The 23,894-nt window shown below is 41.9% G+C and overlaps 1 protein-coding gene across 6 annotated transcripts in view; it reads right to left on the bottom strand.

The window, feature by feature from the left end:
* The window catches only part of Ttc6 (tetratricopeptide repeat domain 6), a 213,819-nt gene that overhangs the window by 169,755 nt on the left and 20,170 nt on the right, over positions 1–23,894 (bottom strand). For all 6 annotated transcript variants that reach the window (XR_015622056.1, XR_015622057.1, XR_015622058.1 and 3 more), the window contains 1 exon segment: positions 22,870–23,799. Coding sequence is in view for 3 of the 6 variants with exons in the window: in XM_087554072.1 (XP_087410198.1) it covers positions 22,870–23,784 (915 nt within the window). In the remaining 3 variants the exon portion in view is untranslated.

Here is a 23,894-nt window from a genome sequence, read left to right as displayed (position 1 = left end):
ATGCATGAGATTTTATGCAATGTATGTGTCTTCCTTAGTTAAGATAAAGAATTAAAATCTATGAAAGTTAATGATCAGCCCTAAGTTTTACTTTCTGCATACTAAATTCCATAATTCTCTGAACTTTTGTCCTACAAAGTTGAGAAAATAAATGATAAATTTTGAAAAGAATTTATTAAAAGCATTCTCTTGGGCTTCCTAAGATTGAGTAACATAAATAAATGCTCCAAAAATAATATTCAGAGCTCCAAAAGCAAGCACATCTTTGTTTACTTCATTCAACAAATATTTATTTATAAAGTAACTACTAAGTCCAAGGAATTATATGAAGTGATTTAAAGCATAAGAAGGCAAAAGAAAAATAATCTTGCTTCCACATTTCATGGTCTTCAAACACAAATTCAATATTTTAATCCTTATAAAAACAGAAAAAAAATAGACTCAACTCTGATCACTTAGGTAGTCACCACCAAAACGAACATATATATATATTAGTGGTTAGATAAATAATAATAATATGCTACCAAATAAACTGTTGCCCAAAGGGGTCCCATGGAAAGCCTGTAGGTGTACTAGATTTCCTTTAGAAGCACTAAGATAAACTTTAAAGTTACCAAGAGACCAAAATATCCTTGTTCTGCACAGCTTTTATGAAAAGAAAATTAATCTCATTTAAAGGAATGTGGTTTCATTTGTCTTTCAGATAGATGCAGAGGTAACAATGTACCAATTCTGGGTCTTTAGATCAAGCCAGCTTATATGTCATTATGATAAATGAATGCCTTTTGAAATCATAGGTTTTAGGAGGGAAACATATATGGATGTTCCTAATCATATGTTAGTCCCAGGGGAATATATTACAAACCTGATCCAGCCATTGTAGAGTCAGTCAGTTAACTGATTCACTATATACAAATAAGACAAGTAAGCAAAAGAGGCATGAGCGAGCATGTCTAAATTAGCTAATACCAACTATTATGTTTAGCTTTAATTAACAACTTCACACAGTAGAGTCATTTGGGAAAAGAGTCTCAATGAGGGATTGCCTAATTGGGTTGGCCTTTGGGGAATCCACCAGGAATTGTTTTAATTATGTTAACTGATGTGGGAGGACCCAATCCAGTGTGGGTGGCACCATTCCCTAGGAAAGAGGTTCTGAACTATCTGAGAGTGGAGTAATCAAGTACAAGAAAAGGAAGCAAGTATATTCATTCATCTCAGCTGTTTTAAGTTCTTGCCTTGACCCACCCATGATGATGAACTGTAACTAGAATTGTAAACTAAAACAAATCCCTTTCTCCCCTAAGGCACTTTTTGTTAGGGTATTTCATTGTCAGCAGTAGTAGCAGCAATAGAACCAGGGTCCCAGTCAATCTACTGATGTGAGAAATACTATTTAAAGCCACTGGGCTTTGGGAGTTCTTTTGTTATATAGCATTAGCTGGCTTATATAACTACTGCAGGGACATAAAAAAAATGAGATAATAAAATGACACTGACAAAATCAAATTATGAGGGTCATTCTCTACTCTGTGCAATCTGTGGTTTGGATTCAAATGTTATCCTGTATCAATAGAGATCCAATCACTTGTGAAAAGCAAATTAGGAAGTTTCTGGTAAAAGGAAAATAGCTCTACTAGGGGTAAGGTGTAGGATGTAGGCAAATGCTGAGGATGGCCTATCCTGAGGCACAAGTAACAAAAATATGGACTCAATTCCTTAGTGGTCCCTATTCTCCATTGATTAAGGGTTACCTTAAAGAGAAATATTTAATTAAAATAAATTTCAAGTTTTTAAATGTAAGGAAGGATCCATCTTCAATAAACTGGAATTTAGGGGTGTTAAGAAATATTTGGAAAAATCCGATAGGACAGAACTCCCTCAGTCTTATTTTCAAGAGTATTGAAAGTCACTTGGTTAACATTCCAAGGAGTTAGTCATGATGAGAGAACCTCACAAGAAAGCCTGGGTCTTGCCAAAGGCGAGAGCGAAACAGCTCTTCAGCAGTTGCTCCTAAGTCCCTCCTCTCACAGCGTTTCTACTTAGCACTTATGAGGTTAGCATTCACACTGTGAAGTGTGCTTCTAGGATCAACCACCCTAGTTATTCACAGACCAGTAAGCTGGTTCACTCTGATGTTCTCTGGAATCCCAAGAAGCCAGCTACGAATGCCGGAAGGAAGCATCTCCTCTTAGTATCTCTCCTCTCTTCTTGCCTTCCAAGTCTCACTCATCACCAGTGCTTAAATCTGCTGCTCACATAGCTCTGGAAAACACACTGTAGTATGTTGTTAAATACTATAAGCACATTTCTGCCACACGTTTCACTGTATCCACTCATTTCCCAGGTATTATCCTGAATCAAACCTGATCAATACACACATAGACACACACACACACACACACACACACACACACACACACACACACCCTCTTCCTCTTCTGTCTTCTTCCTCCCAGACACACATCTCCGATGAGGTTAACTATACATATAGTACAGGCTATTAGAACCCACCGTAGTTTACCAAACTGTTAGGTTTGAGCCTCTCTCCCCTCTCAGGTCAGAAGACCAGGGACAATGGCACTATGCCTGATACATAGTAGTTGTTCAAACACAAGATGCTTTGTGAATGGGTGAGTGAACATCTTACTCTGCTTTGCATGTTTAAAGCTACCAGCTACTCTGAGGAAGTCCTTTCTAGAATTTCCATATTCCTACAGTTTTTGAAATATCTTTTGTAATTACTTACCTTCAAGGTCCTTTCACACAGACACATACATGCATTTTTTTTTTATTGCTACACCTGGATTTCTGATGCCATGTCATTTTATTTCATGGTGTTCACCCATTTTTATTTTATTCATAAGGGATTGCCATAAGTGATATTTGCTATTTCCAAAAATCTCACTCTCAAAGTTTAGATACTTATTAAGAAAGAGAGAGACAGACAGAGACAGAGACAGAGACAGAGAGAGAGAGAGAGAGAGAGAGAGAGAGAGAGAGAGAGAGAGAGAGAGAGAGAAAGCGCAAATGTACTATGAACGCTATCAAATATTGCACCCTGTACCCCAGGCCTGAATGAACTTTTCATGACTATTTCTCAATTAATCCACATAGTAGTGATCACTATTAGTCTCATCTTACATAGTAAAATAAACCAATCAAGAAAATTTAAGAGAGGTGGGCAAGGCTGAAGAGTCATGGCCTTCAATTATGGACTATAAAAAGAAGTGATTATGTAACAAAGTCCCTTATCAATGCCCATGAATAAAATACTGGAGGTAGAAAGTGCCACAGCCGTGTCTCCGAGTGCTTCGCGTTTGTTCTTGGGAATCCGCAGTCTTATTCCACTATCCTTTGCTGGTCCCTGTTTAAAGTCTTTGGGGGCCTCTGTGCATATGAGTCATGATGAATTAATCAGTGTTAGTAATTAGGAAAATAAAACTTGAGAACAGGGATATTGCATGCCTTTATTACCAATATAGCAGAAAGTTCAAGGAAACAAAACACTCATTCCAACCTGGAACAACGGCGGTTCTGTCAGAAAGGACAAAACTGACTGCTCTCGTACCTAGAAAGTCGTAACGCTAAGATCCCTCACCATGGTGCATGAAGCAAAACAGCAACATAGGAGTAAACTGACAAGGCTTGTTTTTCAAAGTGCTAAAAACAGCTCAAAATTGGAGTTTAAAACTAAATACAAGGTAACGTGAGACACCATTATAATCTTAAATGTGTGTTTGTGTTGTTGTTTGCTCTTCTGGATCACTTAGATCTCCTACCTATGATATATTTATCATCCTATGTTTTTTGAAGGATCTATTCTCACAGTATTACAGTTCACACTCTTATCTGAACATTATTCTTGCTTTCCCTGGAGAAATATGAGACTGACATGCCACAGAAGCAAGCAGTTTAGCATCCAGTGGGGACCAGGGTGACGTTGGCAGTAACATTTAATGTATGCCTTAAAAAAACAATCAGAACGTCACACTGTCACACTTATTCACATGGCAAGGAAATCATACAGTTCAGAGACAAGGAAGGGGCAAGTTAAAGAGGGAAAGTCCATGTTGGGGAAGGTGGCTGGCTCGGTGGTAGGATGCCTGCCGAGCTTACAAAGGCCCCAGGTTCAATCCTCATCCTCGAAAAGAAAAAATATGCTTTCTAAGTTAAAAATCAACAGATCATAATCAATGATAAAACCTAAAACTATTCCCTGTGAACCAGAAACCATTTCAAACATGCAAGAGTCTGGCATAGCCATATTTCTAGAAAGAGTATAATTTAAACAAATTTAACGTTTTCCTGTATACCAACTACATATTTTGTAAGTTCATGGGATTAAATATTTTGATGTAAATTTTTTCTAAAAAAAAAAAATTCCCAGAGTTGGTATAGCTTGTAACAAGTTTCAGTGCCAATTTCTTTTTTTTTAAGATTTATTTACTTATTTCATGTATGTGAGTACACTGTTGCTGTCTTCAGACACACCTGAAGATAGCATTTTGGATGGCTGTGAGCCACCATGTGGTTGCTGGGAATTGAGTTCAGGACCTCTGGAAGAGCAGTCAGTGCTCTTAACCACTGAGCCATCTCTCCAACCCCACCAATTTCTATTTTCCTAGTCTTGAGCTTAATATTCTCTCACTTAAAAGAGAATCTGAAAAAGCACATGTAGAAGAAACGTGTTTAAGTGTCTTAAACAGTTTTAACGATAAGAAGACAATGCTCTTCCTGCTGTGAATGAATGCATGGAAGGAAGTTTACTTTGGATAAGATTTAATAAGAACCTCAAAGTGTATTCTACAAGAGAATTATTTATCTTTGCAACTTACTATTGCTATGCATGTAGTGAGTCACCGGTGTATAAACGACTAAATAAAATGGCCCATTAGAAATAATAACAGGCATAGCTAAGCAGACAAAAGAGTGTCATGTAAATATTTTCTTATTATTTTACCAACAGCTCTGAGAAGTAACTATGTCTTATGAAAACTGAAAAGTCAGAAGAAAAACAGGCCTTGTAGTTCCTCATAAAAACCTCAGAAAGGTTTAGGAATTAGAGACCCCAAACTCTAAGGATGAGTGGGCGACAAGGACCAGAAACAGCCTTCACCCTTGCCCACTCTGTGCAACCAAATAGCTTTTCTCCCACCCCAGAGCAGGAACCAATACTTTGACATAAAGTAAGAAGCTAGAAATGAGACCTTCCCAAAAACATTATTGAATTTTATATCTGCAGCCACAGACATCAGAAAACAGAACTTCCAAAATTCAAGGTAAAGTGATTTACAATCTAGAATTCTACCGCTAGCCAAGCTATTATTTTAATAGCTTGAATAACGAAAATTTCAGATATGAAAATCTAACACACATATACACACATATATACACACGCACACACGTGCACACACACACACACACACACACACACACTTCCCACATCCCCTGCCTTCCCAGTAGATTAAAAAAAGAAGACGCAGAGACAATGTAACACATGAAGCCAGAGAGCAGACTTGAGGGAACTAAGTAGCAGGCCAGAGAACATTGAAGCCTGACTGAGACCAAAAGGCTCTAGAGGAAAATGTCTGAGAACAGGAGAGATTACCTAATACGTCCAGATGTGCTCAGAAGACAGTTACACTTGTCTTCGGTGATGAACCAGTGATGTGCACATAAGAAACCAAGTAACAGGAGAAAAACTTTGCAATCATGCTTGAGAAATTAAATGTTCCTCACAACATCTGCCTAACTACAAAACCTCAAACTCAAAGGTTCAAACTCAATGTGTTTGAAAGGTGAGAAAGTCTGTGCACCCTGGCAAAGGGAGTGAGCTGTTGCAAAAATGACAAACTGTCGAACTTGGTAATGGGAGAACAATAGACTGGTGCAGAAAGAGAAGCTAGCAGCCCCAGCATGCAGCGGTGTTGCATACCTGCAAGCCCAGCTCAGGAGGCTGAGGAGGAAAATCACAAGTCTAGGGCCAGCTCTAGCTACACAATGAGACCTTGCCTCAACATGTTCCCAGGAAGAAAAGGATGGAAATGAAAAACCTATCGGCAACAGTATACGTCATAGGAAATATGTCATACAGAAATATGAAATGATATATAAGTTGCAACAGCCAACCTTTTGAAAAGAAGCTATCTACGGGAGGCAGGAAGCAACAGGAGGAGTGGCAATTTCACAAGTTTAACAAGGAGCTGTTTGCATACGCCGAGTACTATATCAACTTTCCAAATGATCTCTATCTATTATTTTGACCAAGATTAGAATATAAAATATAACAAAACATAAACATCAAGAAAACATTAGGAACATTAAATCTACTGCTGCTCGTGGTTTCTCCAATTATTCTCTCTTCTCGGTAGGTCTTCTTCTCCACAGCACATAGGAGTGAACCGGGAGACCGGCAGGAGGGGCTAGGAAGACAGGGAGATCACAAAAACAAAAAGTATCTATAAAAAATGCATGAGGAGGTCCATACGCTTCATACGCTATTTCTCAAAATAACTCAGGCTAAGGGAAAAGCAATCTTGTTCCTCTGAAGTTGTTTGTACCACAGCCAGTCTAGCTCGGATGTGTTCTGTGATCTGATCCTCTGCCAATCCTCAATCTGCTAATACATGTTAAGTTTGAACCATACGAACCAATTCATTTTTTAACCTGGACACGGTAACTTTGCATGGTCCAACTTAGTGGCTCAGCGTCACCACCACTCCCAGATCCTGAGCCCGGCACTCAGATGTCTCTTGCTGTCCTTTATTGTGCAGCCTGCTCTGTAGCCACACCACCCCAGATATGGTTTAGATGTGTAGCTGTAACTCTTGCTCCCAACAGCCAAGGGAGACATTACCTCCAGAGTACCCTTGCTAAAAGATGAGTCTTACTGTGCCACTCAGTGTCACCGGAGAGCACTGTCAGAACCAAGATGGAGCACTTTCCCACTGCCATGTGCAACCCACAGCACATCCTTCCAGGTTCAACATACTTGGCCTGAACCCAAACAGTGTTTTAATCTAAACTTACAGAGATGTTTCTTCTACATTGACCTACATATGAGAGATCACACCCCACTAATGATTACTAAAGCAGCTAGTAGGCAGTAGTTATAGGAAATTTCAATAATTTTAACAATTATACAGAAATTAACCATGATATTCAAGTTTTTCTAAGCCAAAAAGCTGACAACGTTGGCTTAAGTTTCAGATGAGATAATGACAGTAAACTCTAGCCAGGTTATAAACCGTAGTGACAACATAGAAAGAACAGGAGAGAAGCTGGTAGAGAGAAGAGGGTCTGCAGGAAGTTAGCTGCACAAATTATAATGAATCTGTGGGGAGAAAACCAGTCTCCATTTTCCATAAGAAGAAAAGAAAAGGCTAAAGCTAGACCTTAAAGCTGGCCTTAGAGGATGTGTGGACACAATATTAACACTTCTATTTGTTTTCTGGAGAACTGTCATTAACTTTTAAAAGTTGTCCAACCAGTTCTCAAACCCATGCCCCTTCCAACAAATGCTTAATTAGTTTTGGATCTTTGTTTGAACTGACAGCTCTGATTCAAAAATCCCCCAAGGTCAGCATTAGGGTTTGCATCTTAAAACAATCAAATGGCCTGAAGGTTTTCTGTGGTTCTGGGGTTGTCATTTTTCATTTTGATTTGCAAAGGAACTGGTCTATAGCTCTTTGCCCTAAATGTGCCTTATTCAAATACAAAAATATTTTCACAGCGTCTGAACCAATAAGAACAGAAAATGGAAAAGGGAGTTATTCCTTACCCATTCACTGTGCGGGCATCTTCCAATCTCAGGGCCTGGCAGGGACTTTGGGAAGCAGGACCTAAACAAAGAGGCCTGAAGCTATGTCAGCTAAGACCTGAGGCTGGAGGGAAGCACGCACTTTCCCATAGGAAGGCTTCCAAGGCCCTGCCTCTGAGGCTGTTTACGCTCACTTTACAAATAATATTGCCAGGTTTATTTATCTAGCTTCTAAGCCTGAGGCAGAACAGAAATAAGATATTAGGAGGAGAAGCTGTGGGAGAGGAGCTACTTGGGGCTAACTGAAAAACCGACTGCAAAATACGCAGCTGCAGCATAATGAGGAAGAAACAAATTATTTTTAAAAGAAGAGAGAGAGGGGGGAAACAAAAGAATTCAAAAGCACAGCTGAAGAGGGGTGAGGCACTCTCCGAAAAGGCCTTGGAGTCTCACTTGGAGTATCACAGTAGAATAGCATAAAGAAACAATAACCGAAGAATAGTGTCCTCTACTCTCAAGGAAAGGATTCTCCCAGCTCTCCTGCTGGGACACATTCACAGAGGTAAAGGAAAGGAGAGGGAGTTCAGGATGCAGTCATTCTGCTGAGCAAAGAAAAAAGGCACAGTCGTAGATCCATGCCTAGCCAAGGTGTCTGTCATCAAGAGGCTTGCTTCATACAGCAACTGATGAGGTCAGATGCAGAGACCCACAGCCAAACATTAGTATAGAGACCCACAGCCAACATTAGTATAGAGACCCACAGCCAACATTAGTCAGAGCTTGAGAAATACTGAGAAAGAGGGGGAGGAAGGATTACAGGAACCAGAGGGGCCAAGACACCACAAGAACACCCACAGAACCAACTAACCTGGGCGCATAGGGCCCACTGAGACTGAACCAACAACCAGGGAGCCTGTGTGGGACTGACCCAGGCCCTCTGCACATGTTACAGTTGGGTAGCTTGGTCTTCATGTGGGACTCCTAGCTGGGAGCAGGGACTGTCTCTGATTCTTTTGCCAGCTTTCAGAATCCTTTCCCTCATGCTGGGTGCCCTTGTCCAGCCTTAGTATGTGGGGAGGTGCCTACTCTTACTGCAACTTGATATGCCATGACTGGTTGATATCCATTGAAGGCCTGCCCTTTTCTGAAGAGAAATGAGAAAGAGTGGACTGGGGTGGGAGGCAAAGGGGAGGTAGGAGGAAGGGACTGGGAGAAGAGGGGGATGGGGATCAACAATCAGGATGTAAAATAATAATGTCATCCAGTTCCTGGTATGTCAATCATCTCTTTATTGTCTTTTCCTGGAAATGGTTTACATGAGTAAGCCACTTTGGTACATGTCCACACAGGAGGAGAAATCTTCTACAATACAGCAGGGGCTAGGTAATCTTTGGGGGAGTGGGGGTTAGGAACTAGATTCTCAAAATTGGTTTTTCTATCTTTAAAAACATCCTTTACCACCTCTGAACATCATCAATGTTCCCTCAACAGGCAAATATATTAAAGGAATGTCTCTAAAACAAGGAAAGAAAGAAACTCAGCACCAATTATAACTACTCGGTGCTGAAGGGATCCATCCACAAGACAGCAGAAAGAATAGTTTCTGTACTGAGCTGTTGACCTTAAGCTGTGGAAGAGCTTTAAGCACACGCTCAATGGCACCAAACTGAAAAGAGAGCCAGAGCATACTGGGTATCTGGGGCCTGGAGTCGGCTCCACTGTTAACTCTATGTGATCGTGGTAAATTGGTTGCTTCTCTGAAGTTCTGCATCTGTTTTTTGACTCTGAGGACACTGAGAGACAGTTGTGAAGTGATGATTCTCTACAACTCCTCACTGCATTTCTTCGCCTGGCTTGCTTACTGTGAGTGCATGGCCACGTGTTACAACCACAGGAGCCACCATGGAATCTGAGTAATAGAAAAGAGGTTCTTCCTGGCTCTCAGGTTTCAAGGCAACCTGGCAGAACAGAAGGAAAAGGAGAAAAATCACTACTGATTTCAGATGGGAAAATGGTGGGCTTGAGTCATCTTTGGAACGTCCTCGCCTCTCTGAACTGAATTCCTTAGCCAGAGTCAACCGGCAGGGAAGTACTAAATGCATAGATGCTGTTGGGATGAGGGTTTCAACCCAGTGCTCAGGGGTAAGTCTAAAGGAAATAACAGGGCGGGGTGGGGGGTGGGACGTTTTAATGGAGAACAGAAGATGGAAATGACCTAGGACCTCTTTCCAAGGAGAATCTCAAAGCAACAAGCTTCTAGGGATGTGTGTGTGACATGCCAAGGCACTGGGGCAGTGTGTAGTTCTCATAGCTCTTACTGCAAATGACAAATTACTTCTGTGTGCCCCACAGGTAGATACGGATCGGAATGTTTTGGACAAAGATGGATGCCTCAGCAGAAGAGCTCAGTCTGACCTATGACACAGGGAAAGTGTATTCCAGTATCTAGTCAACATACCCACTTGGGAGTATACTTGACATGAACTCAGACTGTTTTATAAATTAACTGCACCTAATAATAACAACAATGATAATAAGCAAAAAACCAAAAAACAAAGTCTTCCCTCACACCCTGCATATTTTTCACATTCCCTGGGAGATATGCCAGTAAAATATAATAGTTTATGAATATATGAGGCCAGAATCTAATGCCATTTTATATGTGTACGCACAAAAGATTTTCCTATTTAACCACACTGTATTATTATGCCGGAATGGCTGGCAGTTGTAGCCTCTCTGTTAACAGCACTTTTATCACTAAGCTCATCTGTCCTTCTCTGCAGTTACACAAACACACACATTCTTTAAACATAGCACCAAGCATTCTGGGGTTAGCAGCCAAATGAAGCAGATGAGTGGATTTTTGTTAATAAGGAAAGAGGTATTATAATATTATTGTTAGTTGATGCGATTTTCAACAAAATGTTAATTTTTTTAACAACTACACACTGAGGCTGTGCACTTATTTTTGAATGGCCTGCTCTTCTCCCCAAAACTGTCCGTGAAGGTCTAGTTCTCCATGTCTTCTTGTACTGCCTTTTGTTCCATCCCTTCTTATTGTCTATTAATAAGTTATTTTTTCTTACCAGAAACTGATGGTGCCTGATGTGTTGAGATTTCAATGCATGAGACTTGTCTGTATTTTAATGCACTTTGTCACCCTGTCCCACATCACAACGGCGTTGATGTCCCATTTAAGCAGAGTATCACTTGTTCCATTTTAAAAGTCCTTCAGTGATTTTAGCATACACGAGTGCTTCTCCTGCTGCACACACATTAGTCTGACATTGGTGTCCTGCTGTATGCTCTGGTGCTGACTGCATTGTCTGCATTGCTCCTTCGTTCTCTGGTTCTTGCCTAATGAACAAAGATTTCCCTAATGAATAAACCTTCCCCTAATGATAAAGATTTCAGGGGACCAATCACTGGGCGAGGAGTAGGCGGGACTTCCGGTCAGAGAAGGGAAGCGAGGAGGCAGGAAAAGGTTTTTGGATGGGGAGAGCATGGTTTAGGTGGCAGATCCGCCAGGATTCACATCGGAGGAGTTTAACTTGGAATGGCTTACAAAATTAGGATGCTAGTTGCTGGGTCCAGCGATTATGCTACCTGTTGATTCTAAACTAAGTTTGTGTGGTTTTTCCTTCTGTGGTGACTCAGCTGGGTTCCAGAGAGAAAGGTGCAAATCAGCTAGCCCTATGAATTTAGATACATGGGGCTGGCATGGCAGTAATCCCTCATGGGGATTTAGCAAATTGGGTAGAGAGATTTAGGAACTCCAGGTCAGAGAATCCGACAAAATGAGAACAGGCCAGCATCACTGGTGCCCTGCCAGCTTAGTGTGGGATTGTGTCTGTTGTTGTTGTTGTTGTTGTTATTATTATTATTATTATTATTATTATTATTAGTTCATGCAATATTAGAGTTCCTTACATAATAATTCAAAATATATTTATCTTCTTGTATCTGTTGAGGCCTGTTTTTTGACCGAGTATATGGTCAGTTTTAGAGAAGGTACCATGAGATGTTGAGAACGAGGTATATTCTTTTGTTTTAGGATGGACTGTCCTATAGATATCTGTTAAATCCACTTGGTCCATAGCTTCTGTTAGTTTCACTGTGTCTCTGTTCAGTTTCTGTCTATTGATGAGAGTGGAGTGTTAAAATCTCCCACTATCATTGTGTGAGGTGTAATGTGTACTTTGAGCTTTAGTAAAGTTTCTTTTTTGAATGTGGGTGGCCTTACATTTGGAGCATAGATGTTCAGAAGGAGCAATTTGCAAATTCATTTGGAGTAACAAAGAACCCAGGAGAGCAACAACTATTTTCAACAATAAGAGAACTTCTGGAGGAATCACCATCCCTGACCTCAATCTGAATTATAGATCAATAATGATAAAAATAAAACTGCATGGTATTGGTACAGAGACAGGCAGGTAGATCAATGTAATAGAATTGAGGACACAGAAATTAACCCACACACCTACGTCACTTGATCTTTGACAAAGAAGCTAAAACCATCCAGTGGAAAAAAGCATTTTCAACAAATGGTGTTGGTTCAACTGGAAGAATGGTTCAGCATTTAGAAGAATGCAAATTGATCCATTCTTATTGCCCTGTACAAAGGGCAAGTCCAAGTGGATCAAGGACTTCCACATAAAACCAGATACACTGAAACTAATAGGAGAGAGAGTGGGGAAGAGCCTCGAACACAAGAGCACAGGGGAAAATTTCCTGAATCAATGGCTCTAAGATCAAGAATCAACAATTGGGGGGCTGGAGAGATGGCTCAGTGGTTAAGAGCACTGACTGCTCTTCCAGAGGTCCTGAGTTCAAATCCCAGCAACCACATAGAGGCTCACAACCATCTGTAATGGAATCCAATGTCCTCTTCTGATGTGTCTGAAGACAGCTACAGTATCCCCATATACATAAAATAAATAAATGAATACTACTTCTAAAAGAAGAATCAACAAATAGGACCTGTAATAGGCTTCTGTAAGGCAAAGACACTGTCATTAGGACAAAACGGCAACCAACAGATTGGGGAAAGATCTTTACCAATCCTACATCTGATAGAGGGCTAATATCCAATATATACAAAGAACTCAAGAAGTCAGACTCCAGAGAGCCAAATAACCCGGAATTACTCCTGTCTAAAGGAAATACAGGGACAAAGAATGAAGCAGAGACTGAAGAAAAGGCCATCCAGAGACTGCCCACCAGGGGAATCCATCCCATATGCAGACACCAAACCCAGACACTATTGCTGATGCCAAGAAGTGCTTGCTGACAGGAGCCTGATATAGCTGTCTCCTGAGAGACTCTGACAGATCCTGACCAATACAGATGTGGATGCTTGAAGCCAACGATCAAACTGATCACAGGGAACCCAATGGAGGAGTTAAGGGAAGGACTAAAGGAGCTGAAGGGGCCTTAGCTGGCATCGGTGAGAGGAAAGGCCCTTGGTCCTGTGAAGGTTTGATACCACAGTGTAGAGGAATGGTAGGGCGGTGAGGTGAGAGTGAGTAGGTGGGTCGGTGAATTGGGGCACATCCTCATAGAAGCAGGGTTAAGGTGAGAAAGGATAGGCGTTTTGCAGAGGGAAAACTGGGAAAGGGAATAACATTTGAAAAGTAAATAAATAAAATACCCACATTTTTTAAAGAAGAGAAAGTGTACTAGTAGGAATCTGAGCTGATGAATTAGATTCCTGACCCTCCTTCCCAACTAAGGCTCTACAGGCAGACGTACTATCAAGTATCTCGGATACTGAACTTACACCAGAGGTCTTCTCTGAAAACAGTTTCCACTACTAAACAGTCCTGGAGGACCTTTGACCTTCCAAATTAGCAAAACCTCAAAGGCACAACAGCAGTGTGGGAGGTTGGTGGAGAGACGAACCTGCTGGCACTGCCTGCGGAGGGGGATGCGGCTCATTGGACTTTACAGGGTTTGACGCAGCAGCACGGGCTAAAAGCCTTCAAGTACAATGCACATTTCCACCACCTCACTTGTGATCATTTTGGAGCTGGGGAGATGTGTCCATTATCAATATCCCAGAAACCTGAGAGCGTGTCCACAGGAAGAATGGCGAAGGAGGGACAGGAGTCTAATTCAAGGGCGCTCAGCAGTTAAGCACACTTGATGTTCCTCCGGAGGACCAGTTTGGCTCCAAGCATCCCCATCGGGTGGCTCAGAAACACTTGTAACTCCATCCTCAGGTGGATCTGATGATCTTTTCTGGCTTTTATGAGCACCCAGGCACCCAAGGGAGAGTGCATGAGTGTGTGCATGCCAACACACAACGCAAATATTTTTATAAATGGTAATTTTGTCTGCAGGATTGTATAGCAGTACTGGCTCCATTGTATAGATGAGAAAACTGAGGCACCCACAAGTTAATAAACTGTCACAAGGGCTTGTCTCCCCTTATTCAGAATAATAAAATATAAACATTACACTGGCTTCCCACAGGAGGATCTTATTCTTCTTCTTCTTTGAGAGCTAAATGTGCTGGCACACCGAAATCAGGTCAATACAATATAAGCCAAAATTAGAAGCAACTCTGGGCATGTGTTTCTCTTATGCAGTGGCTTCCTGCTAGCAAGAATGCAGATGTGATAGCTATCTCTGGTGGCCATATTGGACCTTAACATGACCGTGGGAATGAGGTCACAGGTCGTGGGGCTATTAGCTGACAGGAATCTAGATCTTGGCCCTGCCAGATGCCATATCTCTCCTGCACTACCTTTACAAGACTTTTTTTTTGAACAAGGAAGAAATAAACTTTGATGTAGTGTAGGCCACTGTGACTTTGGGTTCCTTGGTTATCTGGATCTGTAAGGTAGCCACAAGGAGATGTGTAAGGCCTGCTACTTACTCCTGGTTTCTTCCTAACACAGGGTTTGGCTAAACTGCTTTGACTTTATCCTAGGGCCAGATTCTATGAATTATGCATTCCGTTTAGCATTTTCAAAAGTTCTCCCTTATAAATGTGTATTTACTGTGTCTTCTCTTAACCCCAAAAAGCAACAAGACAGCCATACATAAAAAAATCCATTATTAGAATAATATTCAATAATCACTGCCCAGAATAACTGTCTGCCGAAGACCATGCAATGAGATGGATCTCAGTAATGCAATAAACATATGAAAGTCTCTCAGTTGACTCAGGCTTTCAATTCTGCATAACCCTATTTCTAAGGATTAAGAGATGAAGAGCTTACGATTTGAAATGTTCTTGAGGGGAAATCTAGCTGAAATGATAAGGTCTGGGCTCCATTGTGATCTGCTCCTGTGTGCCTAATAAATTTGTAGTGAGCCAAGCAGAGAAAGGGGAGGTGGAGCAAGAATTTCATTGATTATATTCTCTGTAAAGGCGAAAGAAGATAGACTACCTCCTTAAAAGGCGTGTGAGTGATAGATTTAGGTTATTAACAAGGCAAGATAAGCCCAATTAGCAATGTGTTGATGCATGTGGGAGAGAATTGCCACAATTAGCCTATAGCCCCACCTAAATTAATGCACTGGCTTTCCCCTCCTGGCATGGGGGAATTCTTGGTAAGAACCAATATATCCCACCTTGCTGAGAATTTCCAACAAGGCCCTAACTCAGCATACACAATGAGAAGGACTGTGTGTATATCAATCAAAATGGCTTGTCTTCACCTAAAAAAAAAAAAAAAGATGGAGACTCAGAATTCCTAGCCATAGCCAAGGAGAGAAAATACAGGTATTTACTTCGAGAACAGACGAAGGCTTTCCAACAAATATGAGTACTAAGGAGAAACATTAGCAGGTCTGTTACTCAGCCTTGTTCAACAGGAAAGATTTATTTTTTTATGCAAAATCAAACTAGCGTAGGTTAGCAGAATCGGGAGTGCTTGAATGAATATTACAGGCTAGTGATCACATAAACAGCCTCTGGTGTGATAAGTGTCATTTTTCCTGAGTAGCCTTTTATCTGATGAGTGGAGTAGCTTAGGTCTACAGACGAAATCCCATCTCATACCCATGTCCAGTAACAGCAGGAAGCCACGAGAATGATCCCAGTCTGTGATGACTTTCTCTGGGTCTACCTGGTTTAGTCCCAGAAGTGATCATGAAGGGGCTACATGGCCAACCTACCGTGGGAAGGTCCTCTTACCACAGAGACCTAAAAGCAGAGGAGTTATGGTGAGAAATAATCTCCATATTTGATGTCGGGGTCTTAAGGTCTGAAGGGGAAGAGGAAAGGAAGACAAAGGGAAGGAGAGAATGGAAAGGCCAATCAACGTGGCATAAGACAAGTCACAGCTATTCCACACTGCCTGTCAAGGGTACTCAAATAGTCTAATCCCAAGTAAATTGGCCGCTGGGCCTACCAATAGTCACTTTCCTCACTGAGGTCTCAGTCTTCTTATCTGTAGTATGGGGTTTATGTGCGTGCGTGTGCACATGTGTGTGATAAGCTTCCAGATCAACGCATTACTTTAGAGCAAAATAAGGTCAAGAAACACTATGAGTAATTAATCACCAGAACTCTGAAAGTTCTTTCCTATGTAATAACAGCACAAAGTAAAATACATCCAAGGCAGTGTGAGCAGTGAGGAGGTGTTTCATTTTGATGGTATTTAACCTTTCATTCTATGGTGATCCAAAGAAACACAATGGAAACATGTCTGACTAATTCCATCAAGCCATTCCTCCCCACTTTGGTGAGACAAAGATTCAACGTTCAACACAGTTTGAAATGAAGAAAGAACCTTAGAATGTCAGCCCTAAGATGAAACACGTGTCCAAAACAATTATAAAATGCACTGTGTAGTCATTAGACTGTTTTCATTTGGGATAAGAGACGCTTAACCACAACTGTAATTGGCTAGTTTTCAAGATTTTGATTTTACTGTCAAAACTGTTTATCTACCCATCCTTAAAACCCACATGTTTACTTATCCTGCTTCAAAACAAACACTGTAAAAATTACAGCTGCCTAGCTTCAGGCTGTTAAGAGCTACAGGATGGCTGACTTCAAGGGCAACCAAATACTGTACTTTTCAGTAATAAGAAAGTTTCTCATGTATAATAAGTTGATGTGTAACTTACCTGGGCAATTTAGTTGATTCAAACCACTATCAAGGCAGTCGGATTGCTCTTAGCCTTCCATCAACCTTATACATTACACCAATGTTTTCACTTGTATAAGCTTTCTGTCCCCCACCCCCCGTTTCACTCAGAGTAAATAAAAATCATCACGTGAGGGTATCAACAAGATCACCTTGTTAAAGCCTTGAGAGCAGGTGTTGGGACAGAAGGGGAGTTGAGGGATGAATTTAGCCAATGGGAAGGATGTAGGAAATAGTGTTATGGAAGCCCAGTTCAAGCTAACTTAAATACATAAATTTAAAAGACAGTAAGTAAACTTTCCATCTTCCTTTTCCAGCTGGGGAACATGTGAGCAGACAACAGAGCCATCTCCCTCCCCAGCACCAGTCTTCTCAGTGAGGCTACGTCTGACCCTTCCTAGACAGGTTTTTGAAGCTCGTGTTGAAATTTCACCTGCTCCTCCAACCATTTGGGGAAAAATATGAACTGAGATTCTTCTGAAATTATCCTCTGCCTTTACCAACATTTAACATACTTGTAACCTTAGACAGTAGACCATTCGTGTTTGTAGTACACATTGCAAAAATAATTACAGGCTGGTCTCATCTTTCTAGAACCTCGTCTGCTCACAGGGCAGAAGAATAAAACCACCAACTCTTACACTGTGTACAACCTGGCTTTAAATAACTTCAGTTTTGTTGAGTGTGTTGTTCTTGTTGTTTTTGCAAAGTGCTATCTAATTAAAATAGGAAGATATTTAATAATTAACACTAAGCTTCCAAACGAAACCTGCTAAAGCTGATTGTACCCCCCACTGAGCAACGCAGGTCCTGATGCCATTCCTCCTAATTTCCCCGCTGTAACTAGATGGTAGGATTTGTATTGCTGACACACCATGTTTTGATTGTAGGACATGGAGAAATCAAACCAGAACTGATGGGAAAACTTCCTCCCTGCAGGATAGCTTTCTTGGTGACAAGAGGAGCTATATAGCTGCTGAGCAAAAAAAAAAAAAAAAAAAAAAACATCAATTTACCTACACAGCTCGGAAACTGCGCTGTGAGATCAACCTACCAGGCAAGACACGCCCACAGGTGCAGTGACTGTTACTGGGGTAACCAATTGTTTTCTGACCAGAGTCAAAGTCTGCTCCACAGGAGGTTAGTCATGCCTGGCACTGTAAACCTGGTCAAAAGCCTGTATCTGGGGACGACAGCTGGCCTAGTGGGGCAACCTACTACTGGTTTGCTAGAGGCATGTGCCTTCTATTCGTTATGTTTAATATAGATTAGGGATGCTCTCAAACTTGGTGAGAGGGGCTTCTTTGTAGAATGGGTAGCAGGCAATGCAGGGGCTCCTAATTTGTCAAAACGGATCTAAACAACTAAACAGAAGACAGAAAACACTGCAACTGCTGGAAGAAGAAAGAAAGAAAGGCAAGTGTCCTACCTGATAGAGGTGTAGGAATGAACATCCTGAGTAAGGCTTCAGCAGTCCAAGAATTAAGACCAACCACTGATGGGTGGGACTTCATGAAATGAAGACGCTTCTGCACAGCTGAAGAAGCCATTGACCAGGAAGCCATTGACCAGAAGATGAAGCCCGCAGACGCAGAGTATTTACCATTCATCTGACAGAGAGGTAACCTCCAGAATATACCAAGAACTCAAAAAAGCCAAGACTTTAAAAAGTGAGAGAGCAAGAGAGAACGGGAGAGAGCGGAGGGTGGGGAGAGAGAGAGAGAGAGAGAGAGAGAGAGAGAGAGAGAGAGAGAGAGAGAAGGACAGAGCGAGAGAGTGAGAAAGATTTGAAAAAATGGGTCGTGAACAGAGAATTCTTAAGAGAAAAAAATGCCATGAAATATCTAAAAAAAAAAAAAACTTTTCATTGTCTCTAGCAATTAGGGAAGTGCAAATGAAGACCTTTGAGATCCACCTTATCCAAGTCGGAATGGCAAAGATCAACGGAACATCTGACAGCATATGCTCGCCCGAGCGGGTGCAGAGAAAAGGAGCCTTCACTGTTGGTGGGACTGCAAACTGGTGCAGCCACTGTGAAATCAATGTGAAGATTTCTTAAACGCTAACAATAATCTGCTGTATGTATGTATGGCCCAGTTACACCACTTCTAGGCATAAGCCCAAAGGATTCGACAGCCTTCTCCACAGACACTCGCTCTGCTGTGCTCATTGTTGCTCTTTTCCCAATAGCTAGGAGAAGGAGACGACCCGAAAGAATGTCCTACAGCTGATAAGTGAATAATGAAAAGGTGGTAATATACACACTGTGGAATATTATTCAGCTCTGAAGAAAACAAAGTCATGAACTTTGCAGTTAATGAAAGAAACTAGAAAAGACCAATCTGAGTGAAGTGGTCCAGACTTGGCAAAGGTCACGTGTTCTCTCTTACTGGAGGATCCTAGCTCCAAATCTTCAGATGTTGAGCACAGAGCCTGTAGTAACTACAGAAACTAGGAGGGTAAAACGGGACCACTGGCAGTTGTCTTAGCCATTGTTCTATCTCTGTGAACGGACACCATGACCAGGGCAATATAAGCATTTAACTGGGGCTGGCTTACAGTTCAGAGGTTCAGTCCTCCATCATCATCATGGCCGGAAGCACAGCCGCGTGCAGGGAAACGTGGTACTGGAGAAGGAGCTGACAAGTTTTACATCTAGACCAGCAGGCCACAGGAAAAAGACAGCCCCTGTGACTAGCTTGGGCTTGTCAGACTTCAAAGTCACTCCCAGTGACACACTTCCTCCAACAAGGCCACACCATCAAGTCCTCATCAAGTGGTGCCATTTCCTGATGACTAAGCATTGGAACATATGAGCCTATAGGGGCCGCTCTTACTCAACCATCACACCAATGGGCAGGAGGGTGGGGGTAGGCAATAGAGAGGGGAATAGCAGGGAAGAGAAGGGGCTCATGAGGGAAGCGGGAGGGTGGTCAATACAGAAAAAGGTGGGGGTGGGTAAAATAACGATACGGATGACTGAAAATAGCAAGAAGTCATTCTATTAACTATTTGCCTTTGAAAAATCCTATCATGAACATAACTCAGTGTATAAATGAACTTTTCTCATTTGGACTGATATTGCTCCCTCCAAGACTAACGGCACCTAACAATATATATATATATATATATATATATATATATATATATATATACACATATATATATATATCAGAAATGAGAAGCCCTCTTAGAGGTGGAAGTTAAGTCTTATCCCTGAAGGCACCATGCCTGTTAGTTAAGAAAGAGTTAAGAAGCTGACCTGAATGTCCCCTCCCTGAGGCCTACTTTCATGGTACCAAAAGGCACAGCACAGGCTTCCAAAGGAGAAAGGCAGCCTTCAGCCCTATCCTGATAAGATGCCTACGAAACCCACCACGGCGTAACTCTTGTAGTGAGTTGGCACTTTTTCTCTTTGCTAGTGTACAAATATAATGCTATAAATTTCCTCCTCTGCTTTACTTCATCTGGGACCCACACATTTTTGACATTTTGTTTTTATCAAAATTCATCTCAGTGTATTGTTTTTCTCTCTGTGACACGTCCTCTTTGGTCTTCTTTGACCTAGAACTTACTCCAAATTATACTGTCTAGTTTCCTACTGTTTGATGATGTTCTTATCTGTGGATTTCTAGTTGGATTCCCATATGGTTACAGAAAACACTGCAATTATTTTAATTATTTCACTTTTGCCAGGATTATTTTATGGTTCATTCCATTATATGGTTCATTTTACTGTATGATCCTTTGGCAGGGACAAATCGGGTATTTGGCTATTGCTGGGGGAGTCTCTTAACCAGTTCTTAAAAGAGGAATGTTAAGAGTCTTCAGTTAGGGCTGGAGAGATGGCTCAGAGGTTAAGAGCACTGACTGCTCTTCCTGAGGTCCTGAGTTCAATTCCCAGCAACCACATGGTGGCTCACAACCATCTGTAATGGGATCTGATGCCCTCTTCTGGTGTGTCTGAAGACAGCTGCAGTGTACTCATATAAGTAAAATAAATAAATCTTTGAAAAGATGAGCCTTCAGCTAAAATTTCAGACTTCCTATTGGTTTTTCTTCTTACGTTACACAGCTCTCTTACTAATTACATACACACGTAGGATCCTTTGTCTTCTTGGCAGGTTGATTCTTTTTTGTAAGTCTATACTAGTTATCTACCTTCTCTGATAGTAATACAGACACTCCTCCTTTCTCTTGGTAAGTGAATGATATATTTCACCTTTATTTTAACTACATATATGATCATGTCAGAGATCATTTCTGATTGACAATATCTAGTTGGGTCACATCAGTTCAATCCTTGTCTTTCAACTGATGTATTTAGACCACATATACTTGGTGGTACCTTACAGTTTAAGTCTCCTGTTTCGGTGCTTTATTTTCCTTTATATATACGTGTGTGTGTGTGTGTGTGTGTGTGTGTGTGTGTGTGTGTGTGTGTGTAGTGGTGTGTTAGTACTTTTCTTGTTGCTATGACAAAAATAACCTGATGAAAACAACTTAGGAGCAGAAAAGTTTATTTTGGCTCACAGTCCCCACTCTATCACAGCAAAAAAAAAGGCAAGAGTTTGAGGAAGCTGCTCACACTGTGTCAACAGAAAGTACAGAAGCTAGGTGTGCTCATCCAGTGGTCTCCTTTTTGTGCAGTCTAGGGCCCAAGCCCAGGGAATGGTGCCACCACTGTAGGATGGCTCCTCCCACCCCAATTAACCTAAAGGAAACAATCCCTCACAGGCATGCTCAGAGACTAACTTAAGATAATCCCTCACAGGCATGCTCAGAGACTAACTTAAGATAATCCCTCACAGGCATGCTCAGAGACTAACTTAAGATAATCCCTCACAGGCATGCTCAGAGACTAACTTAAGATAATCCCTCACAGGCATGCTCAGAGACTAACTTAAGATAATCCCTCACAGGCATGCTCAGAGACTAACTTAAGATAATCCCTCACAGGCAGGCTTCCCCTCCCCTCCTTCCTCTGGCATGTACAACTCAAGTTCCCATATTAATATTTTTGAGAGTCACCACCAAAGCAAAGTGTGTATCACAAAGAAACTATCTTACACATGACTGTATAGCGTGTTTCCAATGAGGGAAATATATTTAATAAATGGTGTTCTGGACATAACTCTGACCCAACTTCTGGAGTAAGATAACTGGGGTTAAAATCCCAACTCTACCATACGTTAGCTTTGGCTGTGCAAATTTACGAACTTCACCAAACTATAAGGCTTCCCAGGAAGCAACCATTTCACATGGAAAATCCCACTTCTTTCCTACATAAAGCAAATCTTCTAATGGTATCCACCGACCTGATGCCATTCTGGACATCAGCCTCCAGTGTCCCGATACACATTTGAGCACCCACACAAATATGCATACACATGAGAGATAGAGAAAATATTTGTATAACATGTGTCGTGGTGCTTGGCATGCAATATGCACTTACGAGTGTCTAAACTTAGAAATGACTAAGAAAATGTTTTAAGAAAATAGAACCCACTTAAAAAATTATATTATGTTGTTAGTGTAAGTTATATGTAATAGTGATGATTTTCTTGGCCTATGAAGTCATTTTTCTGTAAATCATGACTAATTAGGCTAAATTAGAAAGAGTAAAATCTTTCCACATCATGCCAGTTCTCATGTTTCAGTACTAAGTAATGACAGTTGTTGTACAGGAAGGCCACTAGTAATGTAGCATGCTGGTGGTCAGCAAATGTTCTTTGAATCCATTTTTGACGCTAAAACCAATGTAAAATCAACCCCACAAAGACAAATACAAACATTCAAAATTCAAATAAGAAGCAAAGACCTTCCATAACACTTTGGGACTCGTCGTCTCATCATATAGACTGAAATACGCACAATGAAATGTTACGTGTGCATACATGCATGCATACATACATGCACTAAATGTATACATATATGTGTGCTACATGTATGGAAAATATCCAATAGACTATACACCCAGAAGCACTAGTCTAGTTCACCTACTTCCATTGAGATGTCGTAGTTCTGGCCCAGGATGCTCTGTATGAGCTCCTTGATGGTCTGGTCTGAGGCCTGTTGGGCTTCAGACTGCAGAGAGGCGATGATCTCCTCTATGTTCATGGGCAAGTAGCGTGCCCCCTGCAAAGATCCTGTTCCCTGGCTCGTGGAACTCCCCTCACGCCCGGATCTGGACGAGGGCTTGTGATGCCACCGCATGATCTCTCGCTGGAAGTGGGTGCGGATCCGCAGCCTGCGCAAACGCGCGTTTTCCTCGGCTTCGCTGCTCAGGCTAGACAGGGAGCTGGCGTGTCTGTAGCGGGAGGAGGCCATGTCGATCAAGGGCGATCCGTGCGAGGGGCTCTTGGACACGCGCTTGGCCACGGGCACCTCCCTGGGCTTCCCGCGCAGCCTCCTCCGACGCGAGCGCGGCCGCAGCAGAAACACGGATCGGGCAGTGCCAAACTGCGGGGCGATGGCCGGCGCCTCCTTGCAGGGCGGGTACCGCCGGAACGCCGAGCTCCGCAGGTAGAATTCCCGCGGGCGGAATGGCTGAGGCTTCCCAGGGCTGCCTCGCGCGCTGTGCGGCGCCCCCTGCAGGTCGGCCGCAACGGGGCGCTCCCCGCTCAGCACCCTAGACGACAGCTTGGCTGAGGATGGCTTAGCGGAGGACGAAGACTTGGCTGCCCAGGACACGTGCCCCTTCTTCGTCGAACTGCTGCCTGCTGTGCCCGGACGTTCTTCCGCCTCCTGGTCCTGGAGATCATCCTCAGAACCTGCATCCAAAACCGACCTGGCGGCCAGCCTCTGCCTCAATTGCTCATAATCCTTCTTGGTCTTCTGGCGAATTTTCTCAAGCTCTTTGAACATGTACGATTCATCTCTGGCTGTCAGTCCGAAGTGCTTTGGGATGGTGGACATCTTGACGAACTGGACCTGTAAAACATGCCCCCCCAATTATATATTAAAATATATATTTAACAAAACTTAGGTTAATAAAATTCCAGTTCTGCAAAGTGTCTCGGGATAGA

This window comes from Rattus norvegicus, chromosome 6 (assembly GCF_021556685.1).
Source record: "Rattus norvegicus strain SHRSP/BbbUtx chromosome 6, alternate assembly SHRSP_T2T, whole genome shotgun sequence".
NCBI lineage: Eukaryota > Metazoa > Chordata > Mammalia > Rodentia > Muridae > Rattus > Rattus norvegicus.
The sequence above is the reverse complement of the archived record's forward strand: the minus strand, read 5'-3'. Positions and strand labels throughout refer to the sequence as shown.